Here is a 20,832-nt window from a genome sequence, read left to right as displayed (position 1 = left end):
AATCTTGTCTGGATCCCAAAAAAGAACTGCTGTGTTGTTGCTAAGGAAACTGATGTAACACTTTATCAATGTGTCACATCTAATTTGAGTCACAGAAAACCACTCCCACCTTCAAGACATTCTAATGAAATCACTTTCACTGGTTCCAGCACTGCAGATAAATCTTTTCCTTAAGTCAAAAAGGAACTTAAATACCAATTTTGTCTGATAACTTCTGTGGTTACAATTAAAAACAGAAAAAGTTTCTCTGGCAAAAAAAAACAGCTCTGCAGAAGTAACAGCTGAAACACACTTAATACATGGCGCACATTAACCACTTGGTGGCGCTGTTGTGCTCAACTGAAAGACCACTGACGATAAATACACATATGGCTGTTTACGTTTAATCATTTAGCTGACACTTGTCACCCAAACAACTTATAAAATTAAGCTGCTTACAATTACTTACCCATTTACACAGCTGGCTAATTTTACTGGACAGAGTAAGTACCTTGCTCCAGGGTACAACAACTTGAAGTGAATTGCAAGCTACTGACTTTCAGATCCAAAGACAGCAGTTCTAATCACCATGCTACCAGCTATCCCCACACTAAATACCCCCAAATTTTGAATTTTGGCTCTTTAATTTCTATAAGGAATTATGTCACCTGTGTGGCTTTTCTGCGATGGAGTGGTGTCCCCTCATTAGCCTTGTGTTATGTACTTCCAGGACAGCAGGCTCCAGACTAACACGATCCTGACTATGATAAAGTTAATAGTGACTGATTGAATTGTATCATTTGACCAACTTTACAAAATCAGCGTGGGCCCATACCACATTCCTATTTTTCATTATCCAAAAAACCCCTCAAAAATTACTTTTTAAATATGGAATTGATCTGAAATTATTTTTGCATAATTACAAATCAGTCTCAAAGAATAAGTCTTATTGCTTCTGAGTATCATCAAGATTCTAACTATTAACAAAAGACATGTTCACTCTAGTTCCTTTTTCCACAAACCATGGACTGATTTTCTCACATTTCAGGAAAATGGATTTTTACATAGCCCTATCCAAAACTTGCTCATTGACAATTACATAATTTAAACAATATGGCTTCCCCGAGGCAGCTGGCTCACAGTTATGGTCAGCTTTTATTATCATAAATTAATCAGAGGGAAGAAATTGTGCACAAGTTTAAAAATAAATTCAGTTATTCTTTTATATATTACATTGTGTGCCAGTTATGTTTTAGCAGCCTGTTCTCAATTTTATATTGTATTACTGTTCGTGCTGCACATATACAATTTGGTCCACACATAACTCTAAAATCTATAGCTATCACAAAAACATCTCAAAACTATGGCATAAGATTTTTTTAGCCCATGTAATTATGGATGAAAGAAGCTATTCTTACAGCGACAGCTGGAAGTGTAGTGGTTAGAGCTGCTGCCTTTGGACACAAAGGTCCCATCTTTAAACCCTACCTTCAGCTGTAGTACCCTTGAGCAAGGTACTTACCATGTGTAAACAACTGTAGGTAGATTAACTTTATAAGCAGCTTTGGAGAAAAGCATCAGCTAAATTAATAAATATAAATGTACTAACATACCATACTACTTCAGTCAACTAAAAGCTATTTTGAATTTTTTCTTTGTTAGGTGGTGGGAATGGTTCCAGAAAAATTATGATTTCACACCCTGCAATCTGAGATATGCTTAGTGCTAGTTAGATTTCTGGAGCACCGCAAGTGCCATCAGCCACCCAGAAACAGTACCGGGAGCATCATAACTCACTTTAACCCATACCAGAACTGGGCATAAGGCAAGGAGGGGTACAGTCCAGACAGGACGCCAGCGCATTGCAGGGATGCCACACACACTAAAGGCAATTTAGAGTGTCCGATTCAACTGAACTGAATGTCTTTGGACTGTGGCAGGAAGCCAGAGCACCTCAAGAAATTCTGCACAGCCACAGGGAGAAAATGCAAATTATACACAGACTGACCAGGATTCAAACCCATGCCCAAGCAGCCCAGCCATAGTGAGGGAGCACTGCTACCTGCTGCACCACCCTGCACCATAACTCATTATCTTTAATTTCTTAACTTTGATATCACACACAACTTAAAGCAATGCAAAGTATATTTATAAAATTAAGGTAATTACTGTTATAAACCTTTGTACCCAATGACTATCACATTTATTCATTTAGCAGACACTTTCCACCAAAGAAACTTACAATTATTTATCCATTTACACAGTTGGGTAGCTTTACCAGAGAAATTTAGGGTAAGTACCTTGCTCAAGGGCACTGCAGCTGGAGATGGGATTCAAACCCAGAACCTTTTGGGTCCAAGGGCAGTAGCTTTAACCGCTACGTCACCAGCTGCCTCCAACTTATAGATCATCTAAAACAGCCAAACGTAAGTATATTAAACACTCTGCTTCAAGTCATACAAAGTGGAGCCTTTCTTCACACAGAAATACCAGGGTTTCTTGTAACTTTGTCCCCAGCAAAGATGAACATCATAGTCAAAGATGATGAGGTGAATAAATAAGCGGACATGTCAGTGAAACGCTTTGTTATAGTTACTATCCTTTGCAGAGCCCACGGGCTCTTGGTTGTCCCTCAGGGCCTGTACCGCTGTTAGCAACGAACATATTGAACGGGATACGAGGAGGACGTAGCGGTCGGTAAGCGTGCTGAAGACTGAAGAGCACAAGCGACGCAGCGGAGGGTGCTGGATTGCACTGCGCTGTTCTGCTCCATGAACCCAGTAGTGAGGACTGCTCGCCATGTTCTGTCCTCATTGCTCTCCCTCGCCATCCTCAAACTGACACGGTGCGAGATGAACAAACGCCGCCGTCTCTTCTCCAGGCTTCTTCTAACAAACGTACACATTCGTTTTCAGATAAAGGAGAAAAACGTCACACGCCTTGAAAGCGCTTTACATTCGAGCACAGACCTTGTCATAACTGAGGCAAAAAATCTGCAGCATAGAGTTATGTGCCATTTCACAGCGTGCGTTTCTTCCTCACTTGCTAACAGCAGTACAGGCCCTGAGGGACAACCAAGAGCCCGTGGGCTCTGCAAAGGAAAGTAACTACAACAAAGGGTTTCAGTGAAACGTCCTCTTATTTATTCACCTCATTATCTTTGACTGTGATGTTCATCTTTGCTGGGGACAAGTTACAAGAAACATAGTGTTCCAGAACCTCCACAGGTACTCGTTTTTTTTCCCCCTTCTTCAGCATTTAATCAGTGTCAGCAGCTTCGGCATTCAGCAGAGCTCCCCAAACCCAGTTTGAACCGGTTCGAGCAAGTCGCGAGCTCAAGATGAACACCCTCCTTCCCGCCACCTCCTCCCTTCCTTTTCGTCTCTCTCTCTCTCCTGGCGCGAGCAGACGGAATCGGCGCCGTGCCGCAGAGATCAGTCTCAAACCACGCCCAACAAGTATCCTCACTTTCCCATTGGCTCAAAAGGCTTACAGCCCGCCCCTTCCTTATTTTATCTTTTATTATGGGATACCGAGATTTTCGGTGCATGCGGTAGGGTTTTGGCGTTCACGAGTCTGAAATGCGGCGTTCGTCTTTTGTGCTGTCGTCTAACGCGTCTGTTTGTGTCTGTTTCTTTCACGTGGCTGCAATTATGCGGACAGAATAATAATAATAATAATGAAAGCAACTAATTAAGGTTTTATTTTAGGTTGCCATTTTGTAATTGGACTTAAAATAGAAATGTGTGTGTGTGTAGCAGTTGCCATCGATTGGAAGGCGCATCCCATCCGCGATGTAGCGAGAAACAACACCGCGGGAAACGTATGCAGCAAATTGCGAAACGTAACTAAGATTTTTTTTGTCTCACCTTTACAGTACATAAAACTGATTTTCAACATCGCTAACAATGGAGAAGGAAGGTGCAACGCAAAAATGAGCAAAAAAATTCTTTTGGTCAGGTTTATTTATTCGTCAATCATTGTCTTCGCTTTCGACATATGAAGCTCCAAATCTGATTATTCTGAATATCTGTTAGGTGGAAGAAAATTGAAATGACCAAGGGGTCCAGTTTTATTTTAAAAGAAACACGTATACTAGCAATGGTCGAATGGACTTAACGGAGTGATGTTCATGCGATTGCGTCAGCGATTCTAAACCGCCGCTGAGACACGTCCAATTTTCCAGAAATGTGAAAAACGCCTTATAATCGAGGAAATGCGACATTTATTGCCTACTGCATAGATTATAGTGCTAAATGATACTTGTTTATGTTTATAAATCGTATTACTGAATTGTGTTGGAATGCCTGTGGTTATTTTGATCTTTATTTTGCCTCTGCTAGGAAATATCATAACTTTTTGTTTAAAGTGTTATGAAAGTGTAAGATGCCTAAGGCTTCTGCTTAATAAAGAATGTTTTGTTCCTGATTACCCGTGGTTCATTGTTAGAATCCAGTAATGTTGTGTAACTTGTTAAAACGAGACCCCATCAATGTTTAGCGTATATTCTTCGTGAAATAAGAAGAATTTAATTTACCGCCCTCACTTGTTCTTCATTAAAGGTCTTACTTGATTTCCGTTACCTGACTGCCTGAAATAAAGGCCTTAGTCTCACTGTGATACACAGCAAGACAGTTTAACGTCACAAAGGTTGCACCTCGAATGGAATTGACCACGTTGAAAATTATGAAAAAAATATTTGAAATATTATTCTCGCAGTAAGGCTTTGGAAAGCCCAAGTGCCCTGCTGCTTGTACAATATTAATAAACTTAAATGTCTAAACGCTTAACATGTATTACCATATTTTAATGTATGCTTCGTTATTAGCTTATTGTCTTGTGTGTACCAATACATTACTTTCCAGAGTAGCATCGGCAGGACAGATAAACAGCGTTGTTTCCCTAAATTAAAATGGCTCTTCAGTTATACACTGGTGTGAACTAAACGCCAATATTTGGGTTAGAAGGGAAGGGGCGTGTGGGTGGGGATGACTGACACCAGTGCGCAAGTTCATGTGTGAACAGCGATTGGCCAGTCCGCGGGCAAACGAGATGATTTATTGGCTGCTTTTGTTCGCGAGCTTGGAGTGACGGCGTTACAGAAGGAGCGCGTGCTTTGGCCACAGTGGCGGGGTTGCCAGAACTGGCGATGTTGGGATTGTGAAATGGTGGGGTTGTAAAATTTGCGTTTTAATTTTCCACAGAGCCTTCAGTTTACTGTAATTTCGCGTAATCTTAAGAAAAACATAAGACAGCGGTTGCTAGGACAATAAGGGATACCTGCTAGATATTGGTCTGTCTTCTAGTAATTATGTTTGCCAGGTGTAATTTGAGAGAGAAATTAAAAAAGAGGTTATTACTAATATACACAGGATTGCTTTCGTCCTGAATGTATACTTTCCCAGTGCTGTGAGGTTTATTAATATATGTGTTATTGGATAGCTGTGTGCTTACTGTGTCAATGACATAATATGTTCAATAGGCTCCGGTGCACCGCGACCCTGCTGAGGTCAAGCGGTTATCGAAATTGGATGGATGTATCGATAATAAGTCAACGGATTTGTATGGTAGTTCAGACTACAGAGCGAAGCAAGAGTAAGCGCTTTAGTTCGTGTATCATTTATTATAAATACACAATTGTGACATTTGCTTTTAATCCACACATTTTTAGCTGTGCTAATTCGGTTTTCGTGTCGTTTTCATTTTGACAGCGTAGGCCTTTGTGCGCTTTGCAGTCCCCAGTAAATATGAAACTTCCAGATGCATGTGCGTTGAAGAGCTTTGCGGGGACTTTTCTTGCCTGCGTGGCAACCCCGAAAAGCGCGAGGGCGAACTAAACACGCATCATTTATTTATTATTTCAGCACCGACAGCCGTGGAAAGCAAGGGGTGCTTTATTCATCTCACAGGACGACGAAATTACTGCCTCCACGTCGGTCGTCCCGAACCTCCATTTTCTAGTGTTTCCTGCCAAAGCGGCCGCTGTGTGTGACAGTCCAGGAAGACAGCGAGTCGGCGCGTTTGAGGGGATTTAAAGATTGACGAGCTTTGTGCGCCCTGCTGCGGGGCTGCGAGCTCGTCGCTCTCGTTCAGTCACAAAGCGGCGGCGGGCTCGCCCGGAACTCGCTGAACGCTCACTGACACCCGCGTGCCCCAGGCTCGGTCCTTCACCGGACTGCCGCATCTCACTGCAGCTCCGCGACATCCTGGACCGGACCGGCTGGGAACAACGGCGGGACGCGCCGGGGGGAAGAGTTTGACTCGAGCCGCCGTGCGTGTGTGGTGCCACAGAGGGGGATGTCCGATACATTCGGATCACTTCGAGCCGTCGCGTCGTGCTGCACTGAGCGCGTTTAGAGACTGCTCTCTAAAGCCCAGCAGCAGACAAGGGGGGAACAGTTCGCCGTGCACCCGCTCGTGCTCGTGCCCTGCGGTTATCCCCGCTCGCAGCCCGACCCTGGATCCCGCGCTCGCCCCCGTGCGTGCCGCTCAGCCGCAACATCTGTCTCCTCTGCCGTAGGCGCTCTGCTCTCCGTGGGTACCACAGTCCCTCGCCGTCCCCGCCATGTGCTCCCGGGTGTGGTTTGTGACGGACCGGCGGATCAGCCAGGAGTACCCGCAGGTCCAGATCCTGCGGGCTCTGAAGCAGCGCTGCGCCGAGGATGATGTCGAGTTCCGCTCCCTGCTCATGGACCAGATCGTGCTCACCATCACCGACGGACAGCTCGGTAAGGAGCGCGCGAGACTAGTCGCTCGGGCTTTTTTTTGCCGCGCGTGCTGAGAGGATGCGGCAGCGCTCATCACACCGGTGGATCAAACGGGGATTTGAGATGTGTGCGTGTTTTCTACAATGAGGCTTATCGGCGCCGCGTGTGAGCGTATGTGTGTGTGCGTGTGTGCCGCAGACGAACCCCGTTGAGCCAAACACACACAGAGTGAGTCCGCCCGGCGCTTCAAAATGGGCGACCGCTGTTTTTGTGGAAAGCTGCTCGTTTAGAGAGACTCGCCTCCTCTCTGCAGCTGGTGTCCCCACAGTTTGTTGCTCAATAAGTTTCAGTTATCACTTCGCGGAAGGGTGCGCTTGTTTCACAAAGCCCAAATCGTACGAAACGAGGAATCAATATCGACCGTCGCCTGTGTTGTGCGGACACTCGTGTCGCCGACGACGAGCTCGGGTTTGACCTCTTCAACCGCAACCTGACGAGAAAAAATCAGGAAAGAACAGAGAAGCGCCGATAGCAGAAGCGGCCAGCAATTCATAACCCTGCATTCGCACGTTCACTGTGGCAAAATGACGTGTGGAGGTGAAAGAGGACGCGTTCGATTCTACCGTATTTTCAGTGGTGGCACAGTGAGGTAAAATAAACCCCGGTTGTGTGTGTGTGCGCGCGCGCGCGCGCGATCCCCCTTATTATGTTGCGCCTCACGTCCACACATGACTCTGTAAAGTGTCCTTTCCAGTGTTTTTTTTGTTCCACCCGGCGCGTCCCCCTTACTTTAGACAATGGGCCCGAGATGCTCGTGTTGCAGTGAAGGTGGACTCCTTCACTGGGGTGCGTCGCAGTCTTTACCACAGTTATTAGCGAAATGGTTCCAGGATGAAGAGCTCCTAATGAAAAGCACCTTTACATTCAGACACAATGGAGAAATAATGGAAACAGTGACCTGCTTTTAAGTGCCTGCAGCTTCGCACCTTCCGCTTTTCCATGGGGTTCTGCCTGTTTCCCCAGTAATGTCCTTCTCCTCACTTTTACTGAGAGTGGAACTGCTCCTCAGGCTTGTGTCCTCCAGCGTTTCCTTCACCAGAAACAGACAGGACAGGCGAATTAAATTACAAACAAACATCCTTCGCATTTATTCCTTCAGCTGACATTTTTCTCCAAAGCAGCTTATAAATATCTACGCTTTTATACAGCTGGGTAATTTTACGGGAGCAATTTAGGGTAAGTACCTTACTCAGAGGTATTACAGGTGAGGGGGGGAATTTGAACCTGTGATCTTTGGGACAAAAGGTAGCAGCACTACACAACCAGCTGCACCTTTAGGAGACTGATCATGTAACCTAGAAGTTCCACCAAAATGTGTGGTGCCACAAAGTCCACAAAGCCAGTCAATTTTCTGCATCTGTGTTTTGAACAGGTATCTTGCATAAGGCATGCAGGAATATTTTGGGACTGTTTTCTGCAGAAGGATGGTTCATATGACCCTCACTGCATCACTGTCCAGAGGATGAAGTGCAGTGGAAAGTGTCCAGGGTGGTGAGAACATTGACTTATAACTGTGTAATAAATATTTTGTCTTCTTTGCAAGCTATATTATTAGCTGCTTTGTTTGTTTGGCTCAGACGTTGTCATGAAACGGTAGCAGTTGGGGTGGACAACAGGCAGCAACGTGCAGACTGGGTCGTGGGACATGACAGAAATTATTGTTGGACCAAAGTCCAGCTAGTGGTTCACCAGATGACTGTGAAGACGATGGTCCGATACACCGGAAAGAAGGGAGTGGCTTCCTGAGACACCAGGTTCCCTATCCCCAGATATCCCGATGATGCATTATCGATCCAAGGACCTCACCTACCTTAGCTCACTCTGCAGTTAAGGGATATTTCTGTAGATCTGTGATGTTAGTATCATAAACTCTGACCAAGAAGTGTGAAACAAGCAATGAAATGACATGCAACTAATGTAAAAACACAAGAAAAATGTCCATATTGACATGTCAAGAAGGTAGAGGTGCCAGAGACCAGGATAGATCCAGGGTCATAACTAGAAGAGGTCACTGACCCATAATCATCATTGTCCTCTAATCTTTCCCATTGTTGGATTTAGACCTAAAGCCAACAGTGTTTTGGCTTCTGAGATTAACTTGCAATTGTTAGCAGATTTGCAGGATATCTGAAATCAACAGCAACACTGCTTCTGCCTGTTCTGTTATAATTTTACTCCTGCAGATGGTGTATTTTTGAACTAACTGCCATGTAGCATTGAAGGTGAAGGCACACTGGTTGATACTAGAATAATGAAGTTCTGAAGTTGGCATCTCTCGCATGTTTCAGTTCACTCAGAGCAGCATTAATGTGGCAGTATCGTCAAAGGAGGCTTACATCACATCCACTGTGCAGGAAGCAGGAGGGGAGCTTGTTATGCCAAGCGACAGCAAGAGATGCCTCTAACAGTATCAGAAGCTTTCAGGATTGCTCAAGTATTGGCCTGCTGGTGCCATAAGGTTCAAGTTCAGAACTTCTGGTTTTGTGTGTGCTTCAGGTAGGGGATGCTCAAAACTTTCGCTTGAGATCATCAAAGGGGTTTTCTAAGGGTTCTTCCAGATCTTGAAACTGCTACATTAGCGCTGGTTTGCACACTCAGCCTTGCATTGGGGCTGGGTGGGGTTAGTGGCGGGGATTTTGTGCAGAGTACGGGGGCACACAGTGGCATTTCAAGAACAGCATAGAATGCTTTGCATGTAGAATGTGTTATTTCACACTGGCCGGTGGCATGTAATATAATGTCTAAACTATTTTCCCATCCCATAATGCCACACCTCAAAGTCTCGTGATGCTTAAGGACCAAAACGGATGTTTTATAGTTACAAAGTTGTTTATGGCAGGAGATCTTGTTGAGGAATAACGACAGAGTCAGTTATACCAATATCAACAGCAGATATCAAATATAACACCTCCGCGTTATTTATGGAAACATAACAGGATGAGAGTTGTTGCAACTCTCCACAATGCAGAACCTGGCTGGTTACCCAACGGTCATCTCTGTGCCATTCATTGTAGACACTGCAGAGCAAGGACTCCTTTCACACCAAACTGCTTCATTGCACAGAAGTAGTGGATGCACAGGAAGTGTGCATCAGTTGTAAAAAAAAAAAAAAAAAAAACATATTTCCTTCACATCAAAGGACTACAAGCTATTTAGTTACTATCTAATGATCCAGAGCAGCTGGTAGCATAGTGGTTAAAGCTGTTGCCTTTGGACCCAAAGGTTCAAATCTCTAGCTGTAGTACCCTTATGCAAGGTACATACCCTAATTTGCTCCTGTAAAATTACCCAGCTGCATAAATGGGTAAATAATTATAGGAAACGTAACATTGTAAATTGCTTTGGAAAAAAAGCATCAGAGAAGTGTAATATTTTATTGAGCAGTTATGTTTATGCAATGATGGGATTAAATGTTCATTTGTCTGTTTGCATTTAACCAGCGTATCTTACTTTTTCAATCTTAACCATTTATCACATCTTATCATTATAGAAGCATTTATGTTTAAATTCTCAAGATGACATGTAGTCTAGATTGTCCCTTAGACTTTTAAATGTTGGAACTATCCAGGCACACTGATGGCTAAAGGGATTTAGTCCAGATGGTTCTCAATGTGTTGTGTTCGAGTGTGTTTTTGTTTCCTGTTTGTATGTGTCAGCCTGGGGAGTCAGGGGCATATTGGGTTGTTCTTCTAAGTCATATTAACCTCACTGAGGATGCCAACTCCTTAGTCAGCCCTTCAGCCCCAGACACTGCAGGACTATGTTCTTCTTCTACAACGGCACCCTCTGGGATCAAGGACTAAATCAAGGACTCCAAAGCTGTGTTTTCCTTTGCAGTCAAATTTGTGATCACTGTCACCCCAAATTTTTAAAATGTTACTTTAAATTAGCATATTCACTCATTTCCTAATCAGCCGTGTTGACATTTGTTAGCCCCTGTTGCTACTTACCATGTTGAGTTTTCTTGTCCCTCCCTGCTATAGTCAAACACATTCTAACATCTTGCAGCAACAGTGTACATTGCCTGTGTTTTGCCTTCCCCACAGAGTACAGAGTATCCAGAGTAGTCAGTATGAAACAACAGTCCTTCTGATCACCAGCACAGGGTACACACTGTGTGAATCTACTGTCCATATCTACTGTCCATCACCTCACCATCATGGTACAGTGTGAATGTGCAGTCTCTCCTCACCCTCACGATGCAAATAGTGTAAATTAACAGCCTCCTCACCACTAGTGGAGTACACACAGTGCAACTCTGAAATGCTTAAGTTCAACAGCACAGGGAACACACTGGGAGCCTGTCTTTTTCCACTCATTTTTTAATTTGACACTTTTCTCCAAAGTGACTTGCAATTATCTACCTATTCATACTGCTGGGTAATTTTACTAGAGAAATTTAGGGTAAGTACCTTGCTCAAGCATACTATAGCTGAAGGTGGGATTCAAACCTGGATCTTTAATTCAGAGGCAGCAACACTAACCAATACGCTACCAGCTGTTCCAAGAAGCATAGCAACTGCATCCTATAGACATGTGAGTTGCCTGATATCTACACTGGATCCCGTGTACTACCCCGTTGAGGTGTGGTGTGTGAAGAATACAAGGGTGACAGATTTTTTAAAGGAACTGGTGACAGGCAACCGAAGAATGATGGTCCAAACAAAGCAAAGGCCAGAGACCAAATGCGTACTGCGACTAACACTGAGGAGCCAAGCTAGATGGGTCTCGGTGTGTCGTTAAAGAGAGGCGTCAAACGAAGCCACACTGCCAGTGGTGATGCTTTTAACAGAGGCGTCGGTCTGAACTGTTTTGTTGGCGAGAGTGTGGTGAAGTAGGGGAATCCTGTGATTGCCAGGACTAGTGGAGCACTGCGTGATACCGTGAACACTGCTGCCCCGCATTGCCCCCCTCACTTGAGCCACACGTAAGCACACGGTGTTGTGACGTCACCTGGGAACGTGTATGACCCTACAGCTAGAAAGCATCACTTCGCTGTATGCCTTAGCTTACCATACAGAGGGAAAGTACTGCGTTTACTCTAAATGTCCTTATTTTCAGCCATTCCTGCTTTAAGTCTATGACTGTGTTTTTGTTGTGGTCTGATCTCTTTCTAAAGGCATGTGGTCAAGTCTGAAGACTGTACTGTGTTTAACTAATGATCATTTCATTCAGCAGATGCATGTCTCCACAACAATGTACAAAATTCAGAGTTTCCTTGAGTAAATTTGGAGGTCATTTCATGCAGATGAAGTTCTGATTTACTGTATAGCTTGAATAGCTATTAAGTGGAGATTTTAGTTTGTTAGAGTTGAAATGGAAATAGCCTCTTTTTGTGTCTATGGCTGTCATGATTCAATTCAGTTTTTTTTTCATAGAGCTCTTACACAGGGACACAAAGCACAGGATCAGAAGCATAATGCAAATAAAAGACTGGCTATACATTAAATCACAATAACTATATAATTATTAAAGCCGAAAGTAAGCCTGCTGGTGTGAAGGAACAAAAAAATTCCCAACTGAAAGACACGGGGAACAAAAAACCTTGGAGGGGTCCAAGTGCCAGTGGTTGCCCCCTTCTTCCTGGGCATTCTAAAATTAAAGATGTTTCAGCAATCACTATACGCTAATATGTCCATGAGTTCACATACACAGGTCTCATCCACTATGGCACGCAGTCATCAGTTTCCGCTACAATTCATTTTCATGTTACTTTCCTACAGATTGTAGAGATTTTCTTACTGCTGCAGTTGTAAGAAATGCACCTGTGCAATTATTAGAATACAGGTGGTCCTTGATTTACGATGGTTCGACTTTACGATGATGAGCTGGCGATAGATATTCAGTAGAAACAGTGCTTTGAATTTCGATTTTTTCATCGGCAAGTAATATGCAGTATGATACTCTCACATGATGCTGGACAGCTGCAGCGATCCACATCTCCTAGTCTGCCATGCAGTGCTGTGTATTAGGTGTATTAAATGCATTATCGACTTACATTTTCGACATACGATGGGTTTCGCGGAACGTCACCCCATCGTACGTCGGGGACCGTCTGTACTGCAGTCGTTTGCCTGTAAGAGGCATAAGCACCATAATAAGAAATCTAGGCAAATCACCGTGGTCAGTGTAGTACGGGTGGGAGTGGCACAGTAGTACTCTCCTCGAATCAGCATAAGCAGGGAAATAAAGACAGTCCCATTAGGTCACTGTGTCCCATTAGTCCATCTGTCTACTTTCGGCTACCCCCCTGTAAATGCGACCCATGGAGCCAAGCACATGACCTATGTCATCGGTGTAGGGTTAGTGATGGGCCAGTGAGTGAGATGTAAGAAACTGGCCGAGGAATATCTTCGCGAGGAAGGCTTCTCCGACACCCCGGACACATTTTGAGATGAATTCCTGTGTCAACCAGCTGGAGGACTTAAGGCGGCCGGGACATGCATCCAAACCAATTTGTCTTCAGAACTGGAGCCAGGCTCTCGTTCCCAATGGCTTCATAGTGTGGAGGAATGTGGTGTCTGTCAGCGACAACTTCTGATTGCTGATTTCAGAGCTGCCAGCAGTTTGTAAATAAACGGGCAGTCCATTAAATAACACAATGTGAACTCTGTCTCCAAATCTGTAAGTAACAGCTAACATCCTTAAATTACATTGTGATTATGTATGAATTTTTTGGTAACTTGTAAATGCTGTAATTGTATGATTTACAGGCAGTTGGAAACCCTGGCAGCATCCCATCAGGCCATCTGTCCAGGCTAAAGGCCCAAAAATCACCACGCCCCTCAGAAAATCTCACTCACATTTGAAACGCTAAGTTACTCAGAGTGACATATTAGTTTCCTAGCGCTGCAGAAGCATGCAGTCAATAGCAAAATTACAACCAACGGGGTCACGCTTACAGCCCTAAGGCATCCGTACCCTTACGTCTTCTAGAGCCACGTCTATAGTTTCTCTCACAGACATGAACACCAGGTCCTCAGTTTATCACCACAACTGGGACTGCAAGTCTGTCCACAGCTCAAGCTGTTCATAACTCCAAAGTTGCTTTTCTCAACACAGTTAATCAAAGCTGAATAATGCATATGTTTGTCAATGTTCTCACCTTTTAGGTTCTGTCCAAACCTCAGACAAAGCTCCAATAAATAAAAAAAAAAATACTGTGTAGCACTTCCGTCTATCCATCCATTATCAATAACCGGTTCAAGGAGCGAGGAGGCGTCTGCAGTCTGTCCTGTAAGCATACCGTATGAGGCAGGGTACATCCTGGATATGATTCCTCTACTTTTTAGTGTAGCACTCTTATTTTATCATTTTTATTAACTTCAAACAAATGAAAACACTGGCTGAAAATAAAAATGCATCATTCCCACGACCCCCCATTTAATTAACACTGCTGATCGTGTAAATGTTTGGTGTTTGTCAGCTTCAGGCCACCTTTCAACAAAGCAGGTGTCCCTCAATTTTTTTATGGGTTAGGATGTGTAAAAGTCTCATATATAGCAACACTGAGGGAAAAAAACATTTGTGAGACTTTTCATTTTAACATTTGTATTAATTTTGAGAAACGTTAAAATTAAAACCGGTTTCAGTTCCCTGAAAATAATTGTACGTACTCTTTTCAAACCCCAGCTGAAAGCTGACTTGGCTGATTAATTCTGTAAAGACATGTCACATTTCTCATATTCATCTGGGACACTGAGGAACACCAGAATCGAGCTGTGGATGCTGGAACGACACCTGTTGTATTTCGTCTCTGTCTCGGGGCGTTTTTCTGCTAACTAATGAATGAGCGCAGGAATGCTGGTCATTTTTGCTCTATAACATATATTTTAGAAGGCAGAATGGTTAAAAAAAAAAACAAAATAAGTAAATATGCTGGAAAAAGTTTGTATCTTGGAAAGATCATAACTTGAGTGTTCGTAACACAAGTTGCCATTGTGTCGGTCTCACCACGTGTCTTCATACATTCATTCATTTAGCTGATGCAACTTACAGTGATTTACCCATTTATACACAGCTGGGTAATTTTACTGGAGCAATTTTAGGGTAAGTACCTTGCTCAAGGGTACTACACCTGGAGGTGGGATTCAAATCGGCAACCTTTGGGTCTAAAGGCAGCAGCTGTAAGTACTACACTACCAGCTGTCCCTGTGTACATTACCTGTACAGTTTTGTGGAGTCAGTAATGTAGGACCCATGTGACCACCAGCATGCTGTGAAAGGTGTCCGCAGGAGTTTACCATGATGCTGAGTCACATGGAATCTGGATTTAATTGGGATTTTAGTTCTTTTTTTTTTTTTTATTTTGTGCTGTCAGGAATGATATGCAATCTCTGCTGAACCTGCTGTACTGTGTTTTTAGAACATGTGGAAGATCTGGTCACAGTGCCAATCCATGCAGCAGAATAGTCTGAGGGCAGACTGTTCAAAATCCCATCCCTCCCCCCACAGGTCTGCGTGTGGAGCAGGAAGTGGTAACGTCCTACCCCCAGGTGGCTGTGGTGCGGGTCCCCACGCCCTGGGTGCAGTCGGACAGCGACATCACCGTGCTGCGCCACCTGGAGAAGCTGGGGTGCCGGCTGGTCAACCGGCCCCAGGCCATCCTCAACTGTGTTAACAAGTTCTGGACCTTCCAGGAGCTCGCCGGCCATGGGGTCCCTCTGCCTGACACCTTCTCCTACGGTGAGCGAGCCCGTTACCGACGATGTTGTGAATAATGATGACCTCCGATGCACCGCAAACCTGGACACCACTGTTAGAAGGGTATTTAGACCTTACTCAGGTTGTGTCCTTTGTGCTGAGCTCCACTTGAAGTGTTTAGATATAGTAAAATAATGGAGGGTCCTTAGACCGTGGGAAACCCTGGAGAGCCCACCAGGCCCCACCAGCGTAACAGGACTGCAGCATCCCTAGCATGCGTCTGGATGTTTGCCACAGCGCCGCTACCTCAGTCCCATGAGTTACGTGCCTTTATGTAATAGTCAGTGCTGCCAGCTCTGCAGATATTGAGCTCCCCTGCCCATCCCCAAGCAGCCTAATGCAGATTGGCGGGCTCCGTGACGGACTCCTTATGACTCCGTAGCATAAACAAGGGGCACTCGATGCTGCTTCTGGGAGTTCAGAGCCAAAGCAGATGAAGGCCAGTGGAAAACATGAGCGCAGAGTCTCTCGCCACGAACTGCGAGATGTCGGCTCAGCCCTGGAATTACGGAGAGGCGCTCACGTGCTGTTTAGGTCACCTCAGGTGCCACCTCACTATTGGGAACGCGTATGATTGCCTGTAAATATTTTTCAGATTTCTGTTTCGCTCCAATTTACGTGCCAGCCTTGCTGCTTTGGTGTCTCTGTGTGGGCAGGAGGTCACGAGAATTTCCGCAAGATGATTGACGAGGCAGAACCCCTGGGGTATCCCGTGGTGGTGAAGAACGCGCGCGGCCACAGAGGTGGGTGAAAGACTGGGGCTGAAAAGGCAGCACACGTGCAATGACACACCACGCTGCCTTCGTGAGCTGCAGCCTCTCTCCTCTATAGGGAAAGCAGTGTTCCTGGCACGGGATAAGCACCACCTCTCCGATCTTAGCCACCTGATCCGACACGACGCACCCTACATCTTCCAGGAGTACGTGAAGGAGTCGCATGGGAAGGATGTACGCGTGGTGCTGGTGGGAGGCCGCGTAATCGGTTCCATGCTGCGCTGCTCCACGGACGGACGCATGCAGAGCAACTGCTCCTTAGGTGCGTCTCGTATTATCTGTTCGGGATGCTGTGCATCAGAGTCGAGCTGTCGCTGTAAACTGGTGCAGCTGTTACTATAGTGGTGAGAACTGCTGTCTTTGGACCCAAAGTTCGCAAGGTTTGAATCCCACCTACAGCTTTAGTACCCTTGAACAAAGTATCTATCCTAAATTGTTCCGGTAAAATTACCCAGCTGCGTAAGTGGCTAAATGACTGTGAGTAGATTAACATCCTAAGTCACTTTGGAGAAAAGTGTCGGCTAAACGGATAAATGTAATGTAATGTGGCCGAGTGAGATATTGGGCTATATTCGTAACTCTGCTGCCCCCTGTAGGTTTGATTGGGCATGTGACGGTGTAACGGTGTTCTGCTACTGCCCACAGGTGGTGTAGGAATGATGTGCCCCCTGAGCGAGCAGGGCAAGCAGCTGGCTGTGCAGGTGTCCAACATCCTGGGCATGGATGTGTGTGGCATCGACCTGCTCCAGCTCAACGATGGCTCTTTCGTGGTATGCGAGGCCAACGCCAACGTGGGCTTCATTGCCTTCGACCAGGCCTGCGGGATGGATGTGGCGGGCATAGTGGCCGACTACGCCCTCTCGTTGCTGCCCAGTCGTCTCACCCGCAAGATGTCCCTGCTGTCGGTGGTGTCCAGTGCCAGTGAGACTAATAGTGAACCCGAGGTGTGCCCCCCGCCCAGCGCCCTGCCGGAAGCTGTCTGCACCATGAGCGTTGGCTCCACTTCCAGCGAGAGCGACCCGGAGCTGGCCGAGCCACGCCATGCTACCGTGTCCTCTCACCCAGATCCAAATTCTCACCCTCACCCCAAAGTCCCCGAAGCTTCATATAACTTTAATGCTCTCCTCGCCAGCGAGATCAAACTATTGACTGAGTGAGTCAAACATTGCCACACATATGTCCGCACAGCAGTAGGAAAGCGTCAAGTCGCACACACAGACACAATGACACCACATCTAAACAGTGTTCTCCATGTGATGCATCCACAGGTAGCTCAAACACAAGTCTTAAAACACTAAAACATGTGGACATGCATCTAAGTCAAAGGCAGATGCAAACTAACCCACCCTGAAACTCCCAGAAAGGTCTGAAATGCTGCTCCCCTGACTTCTTCATCTCATCATTAAGAGTGGAGGAATGTTGACATGATAATGAATGGGCTGCCCTTCAGTTTTCAGCTGCATGCAAGTGGTGATCTCATATGCAAGGCATGTTAGGATAATCCCATGAGAGAAAATCTAAGTGCATCAAATGGTAAAATGACCAGGACACATTAAACCACGTGGTGCAAGTATATCTCACCCTGTTCCTACCCTGATTCCGAAACCCTTGTTCCCCAATCATTATTTTGGCCCGAAGGGTTTGAGGAATTGTTGAGGAAAGCCTTTGCTCATTTACTGATCTCTAAAATGTAAGTACTTTTAAACAGAATAGATTTTAAACTTCCCAGAATGACCTGCAATGGAATAAAGCAGTGTTGCCTATATTTGATATGGTAATAAGGTCTACAGATCTGCTTTATTCCGCAGAAGTTGTTACTTACAAGACAAAATCATTTTCATCTCCAAAATGATTCACACTAAACACTGTCATTAAATTAAATTCACATCAAATATGGGAAAAAAGTATTTTTTTTAACCTCATTCATGCAGAGATGCAAATGTACTTTCTGATTAGAAAGGGATAAATTAGAGTATTGCTGCCTAACATCACAAACCACCAGTGCTCAGACATTCGTGAATTGACTGCTCTGTTTTTAAATGCTGAAGGCTGCAAAAAAATGCTGTTTTTTTCCCTAATACACATGTACAAGTGCCAAACAATGAAAACAAGAAGTAATTGTTACTTCAAATTTTTGAGATTAGCATAATTGTGCATTATTTTTTAGAGTTTTGCTAGATATCAGCAACAAAACTGCACAAGGGACAGCAGATATGCCCACACTACCCCAGCGTCTACACTGTGGGCGTCCTTCACACCTCTCCCACATCTGTGTGAAAAACACAACCTCACTGCCTGTCCCCACCTTATAAGACCCGCAGTAGCCAACTGCTACAACCCCTTTGCCTCTCATCCTTGACGCACCCATCGCTGCCTGCCTGTCGACATTACCGCACTCTCAGTAACCGACGGCCACCGTGCCGCTTCCCCTCTCCACCACTGCAGGTACATTCACAATATTCCCAGTACTCATCCATCATTCCATGTCCATCATCCACTGCACTCGCTGCATTTCCCCTCTCATCGCTTCAAGCTTCTCATTCACTCCGTCCTCAGAAGGAGTTGCATCGAGACGATTGCTATAAATAAGCTCTTGCACTTATGGCCCAGACTCCCTCGAAAGCACAAGCAATTATTGTTAGACATGGGTTGCAGCATCATCTGTTTTTGGACCTGTTTCGATCTCTTGAAGCTGCACTCGTACGCACTTGTCATGCGGGAGATTTATTCACCGATCTCAGGGAGCAGCTCAGATCTTACACTCCTACCCTATCCCTAAAGCTCGTGAGAAATTTACGCTAGCTAAAGATCTGCCTCGTATGTGTGGTGACAGAAAAACAAAAAAGTCAGAACATAAAAAGAAACAACTTTTTTTTTTTTTTTTAACTACAGAAAAAGATGCTGTGTTCCATGAGGGTTGACATTCACTCTTTTCCCCTCTTCGCTTGTTACATACTGTTCAGTGTTTTTATTTTCCCTTAATTTATTGTGTAGATTTTTTTTTTTTTTTTCCAGTTTTTAAAGAAACTGGTTTGTGAGCACTAATCTGTCTCAATAAAGTGAGGCCGCTGTGAACCTGGTCTTCTGTGGGACGGTTTACTGGACTCTTGACTGGTGGGGGATGAGACACACCTGTAGTCCCCGAGAGCCGCAGCTCTCTCAGGTGGCCAACACCAGCACTGTTGTCATGGCAACACACAGGCAAGACAAGGGCTAGCTAGCAGTGTGCTCCAGCATGAAGACCGTGGATGCTGATGCCTTCTGTTAGGACATGTCGTGTAGCCTTCTCATTTGTGAAGCATGGCTGCCATCTGCTCCTGTCTGCTGACCCTCTCTTCTGCTGGGTTTCTCCCACACAGACTTTGACCCCATCCCCCCCATACCGTGTCCACTGCTCCTCACCACTGGATTTTACTACTCTTCGTCAAGTATGAGGACATAAGGCTATGGCCAGCATGACCCTGAGAGCAGCCCTGTGGATTTTTGTCTCTGCTTATATACAGCACTATATAAAATCATGACAGAGCTAATGACGTGCTTCATCTTAAATAAAATATCTAGAACATAACTATAGAGACTTTTTAAAGGTTATAATGATCGTGTATTACCTAAAGCCAAAGCTTTTCCTTTTAAGATGCTTTGCATCATAAGTAACTCATACAGTCATTTCTCAATAACATTTCTCAAACAAGTAATGCTCTTCTGATCACTTCTTTTTAAGGCAGCCAGTGGGGTTAAATATTTAAATCATGCAGTGTCTTTAAAACTTGAACTAGAAACGGTGTGCAGCCCCGTTTGGTCATGCATTCCCAGACAGCTTCCCACCAAGATGTCTCTTTGTGTAGAGATCCCTCGGTGCCCTGTGACCCCTCCATTCCGAGTGTGGGTTTGTAATGTGAACCGCTCACCCCATCTCCCCACAGGCAGCAGCCATTCCATCCTCTGGGCAAAAACCCAAAACATTTCAGCAATCTTATCAACAATGCACAAAGCTGTAGTCAGCACTCAGCGCTCTGAATCTGGTTTTATTTAATCAGTTCCATTGGCTGAAATATGTATGTACATATTCGTTTTTAGATTAATGCAGTAATGGAAAGTTCCACATGGAAAAAAAGGTTTCTTATTTAAAACTTGTTTTGTCATAAACACAGTTAATCCTGAGTCATCCCTATGCTTTCCTTAATGCACAATAATGCATCTTAACCCTATGTTAGGGGTATTAATGTTAATGTATCAACTTCTATGATTCAAAATAAAGTGCTTAATGCCATTAATTTCTATGCAGTTGATGAGTTGTGTTGGATAACATTACATCGGTAGCTATGCATGTCGATATTGTTATACAAACTGACTCTGTCGAAAGACCGCAGTAGCATTTTATACAACTGTTTCCCTACCCCGACCCTTGCAACCTCTCACAACATAATTTCTCAGGGCACATTCATATTAGACAGCTTGCACACAGCAACTCCTAACTCAATCTGACAGAATAAGGGAGGAAAACAAAATTTTATTTATTTTTTAAATTTTCATTGTAATTTTTCTTTTAAAAAGGGCCAAATTGCTCTTTAGATAAAGAAAGCTATGAAAAATTCCAAATGCAAAAACAG

At 44.6% G+C, this 20,832-nt stretch overlaps 1 protein-coding gene across 4 annotated transcripts; it reads left to right on the top strand.

Annotated features, from left to right (window-relative positions):
- The first annotated feature begins 5,071 nt into the window (after positions 1–5,071).
- Positions 5,072–20,412, top strand: LOC108918203 (beta-citrylglutamate synthase B-like). Of its 4 annotated transcripts, none has more exons than XM_029248021.1 (6): positions 5,072–5,147; positions 5,844–6,707; positions 15,201–15,431; positions 16,106–16,192; positions 16,281–16,484; positions 16,868–20,412. In XM_029248021.1, exons 2-6 carry the CDS (start codon positions 6,545–6,547, stop codon positions 17,377–17,379), a joined length of 1,197 nt encoding a protein of 398 aa, XP_029103854.1. In that variant the 5' UTR covers positions 5,072–5,147; positions 5,844–6,544; the 3' UTR covers positions 17,380–20,412. The 4 variants fall into 4 exon arrangements, with proteins under 4 accessions (XP_029103854.1, XP_029103853.1, XP_018580806.1 ...); XM_029248020.1 differs by having other exon boundaries at positions 5,092–5,574; XM_029248019.1 differs by having other exon boundaries at positions 5,117–5,147; positions 5,462–6,707.
- Positions 20,413–20,832: the final 420 nt, after the last annotated feature.

Source organism: Scleropages formosus, chromosome 22, assembly GCF_900964775.1.
Source record: "Scleropages formosus chromosome 22, fSclFor1.1, whole genome shotgun sequence".
Classification (NCBI taxonomy): Eukaryota; Metazoa; Chordata; class Actinopteri; order Osteoglossiformes; family Osteoglossidae; genus Scleropages; species Scleropages formosus.
This window is presented reverse-complemented; position numbering and strand designations above follow the sequence as displayed.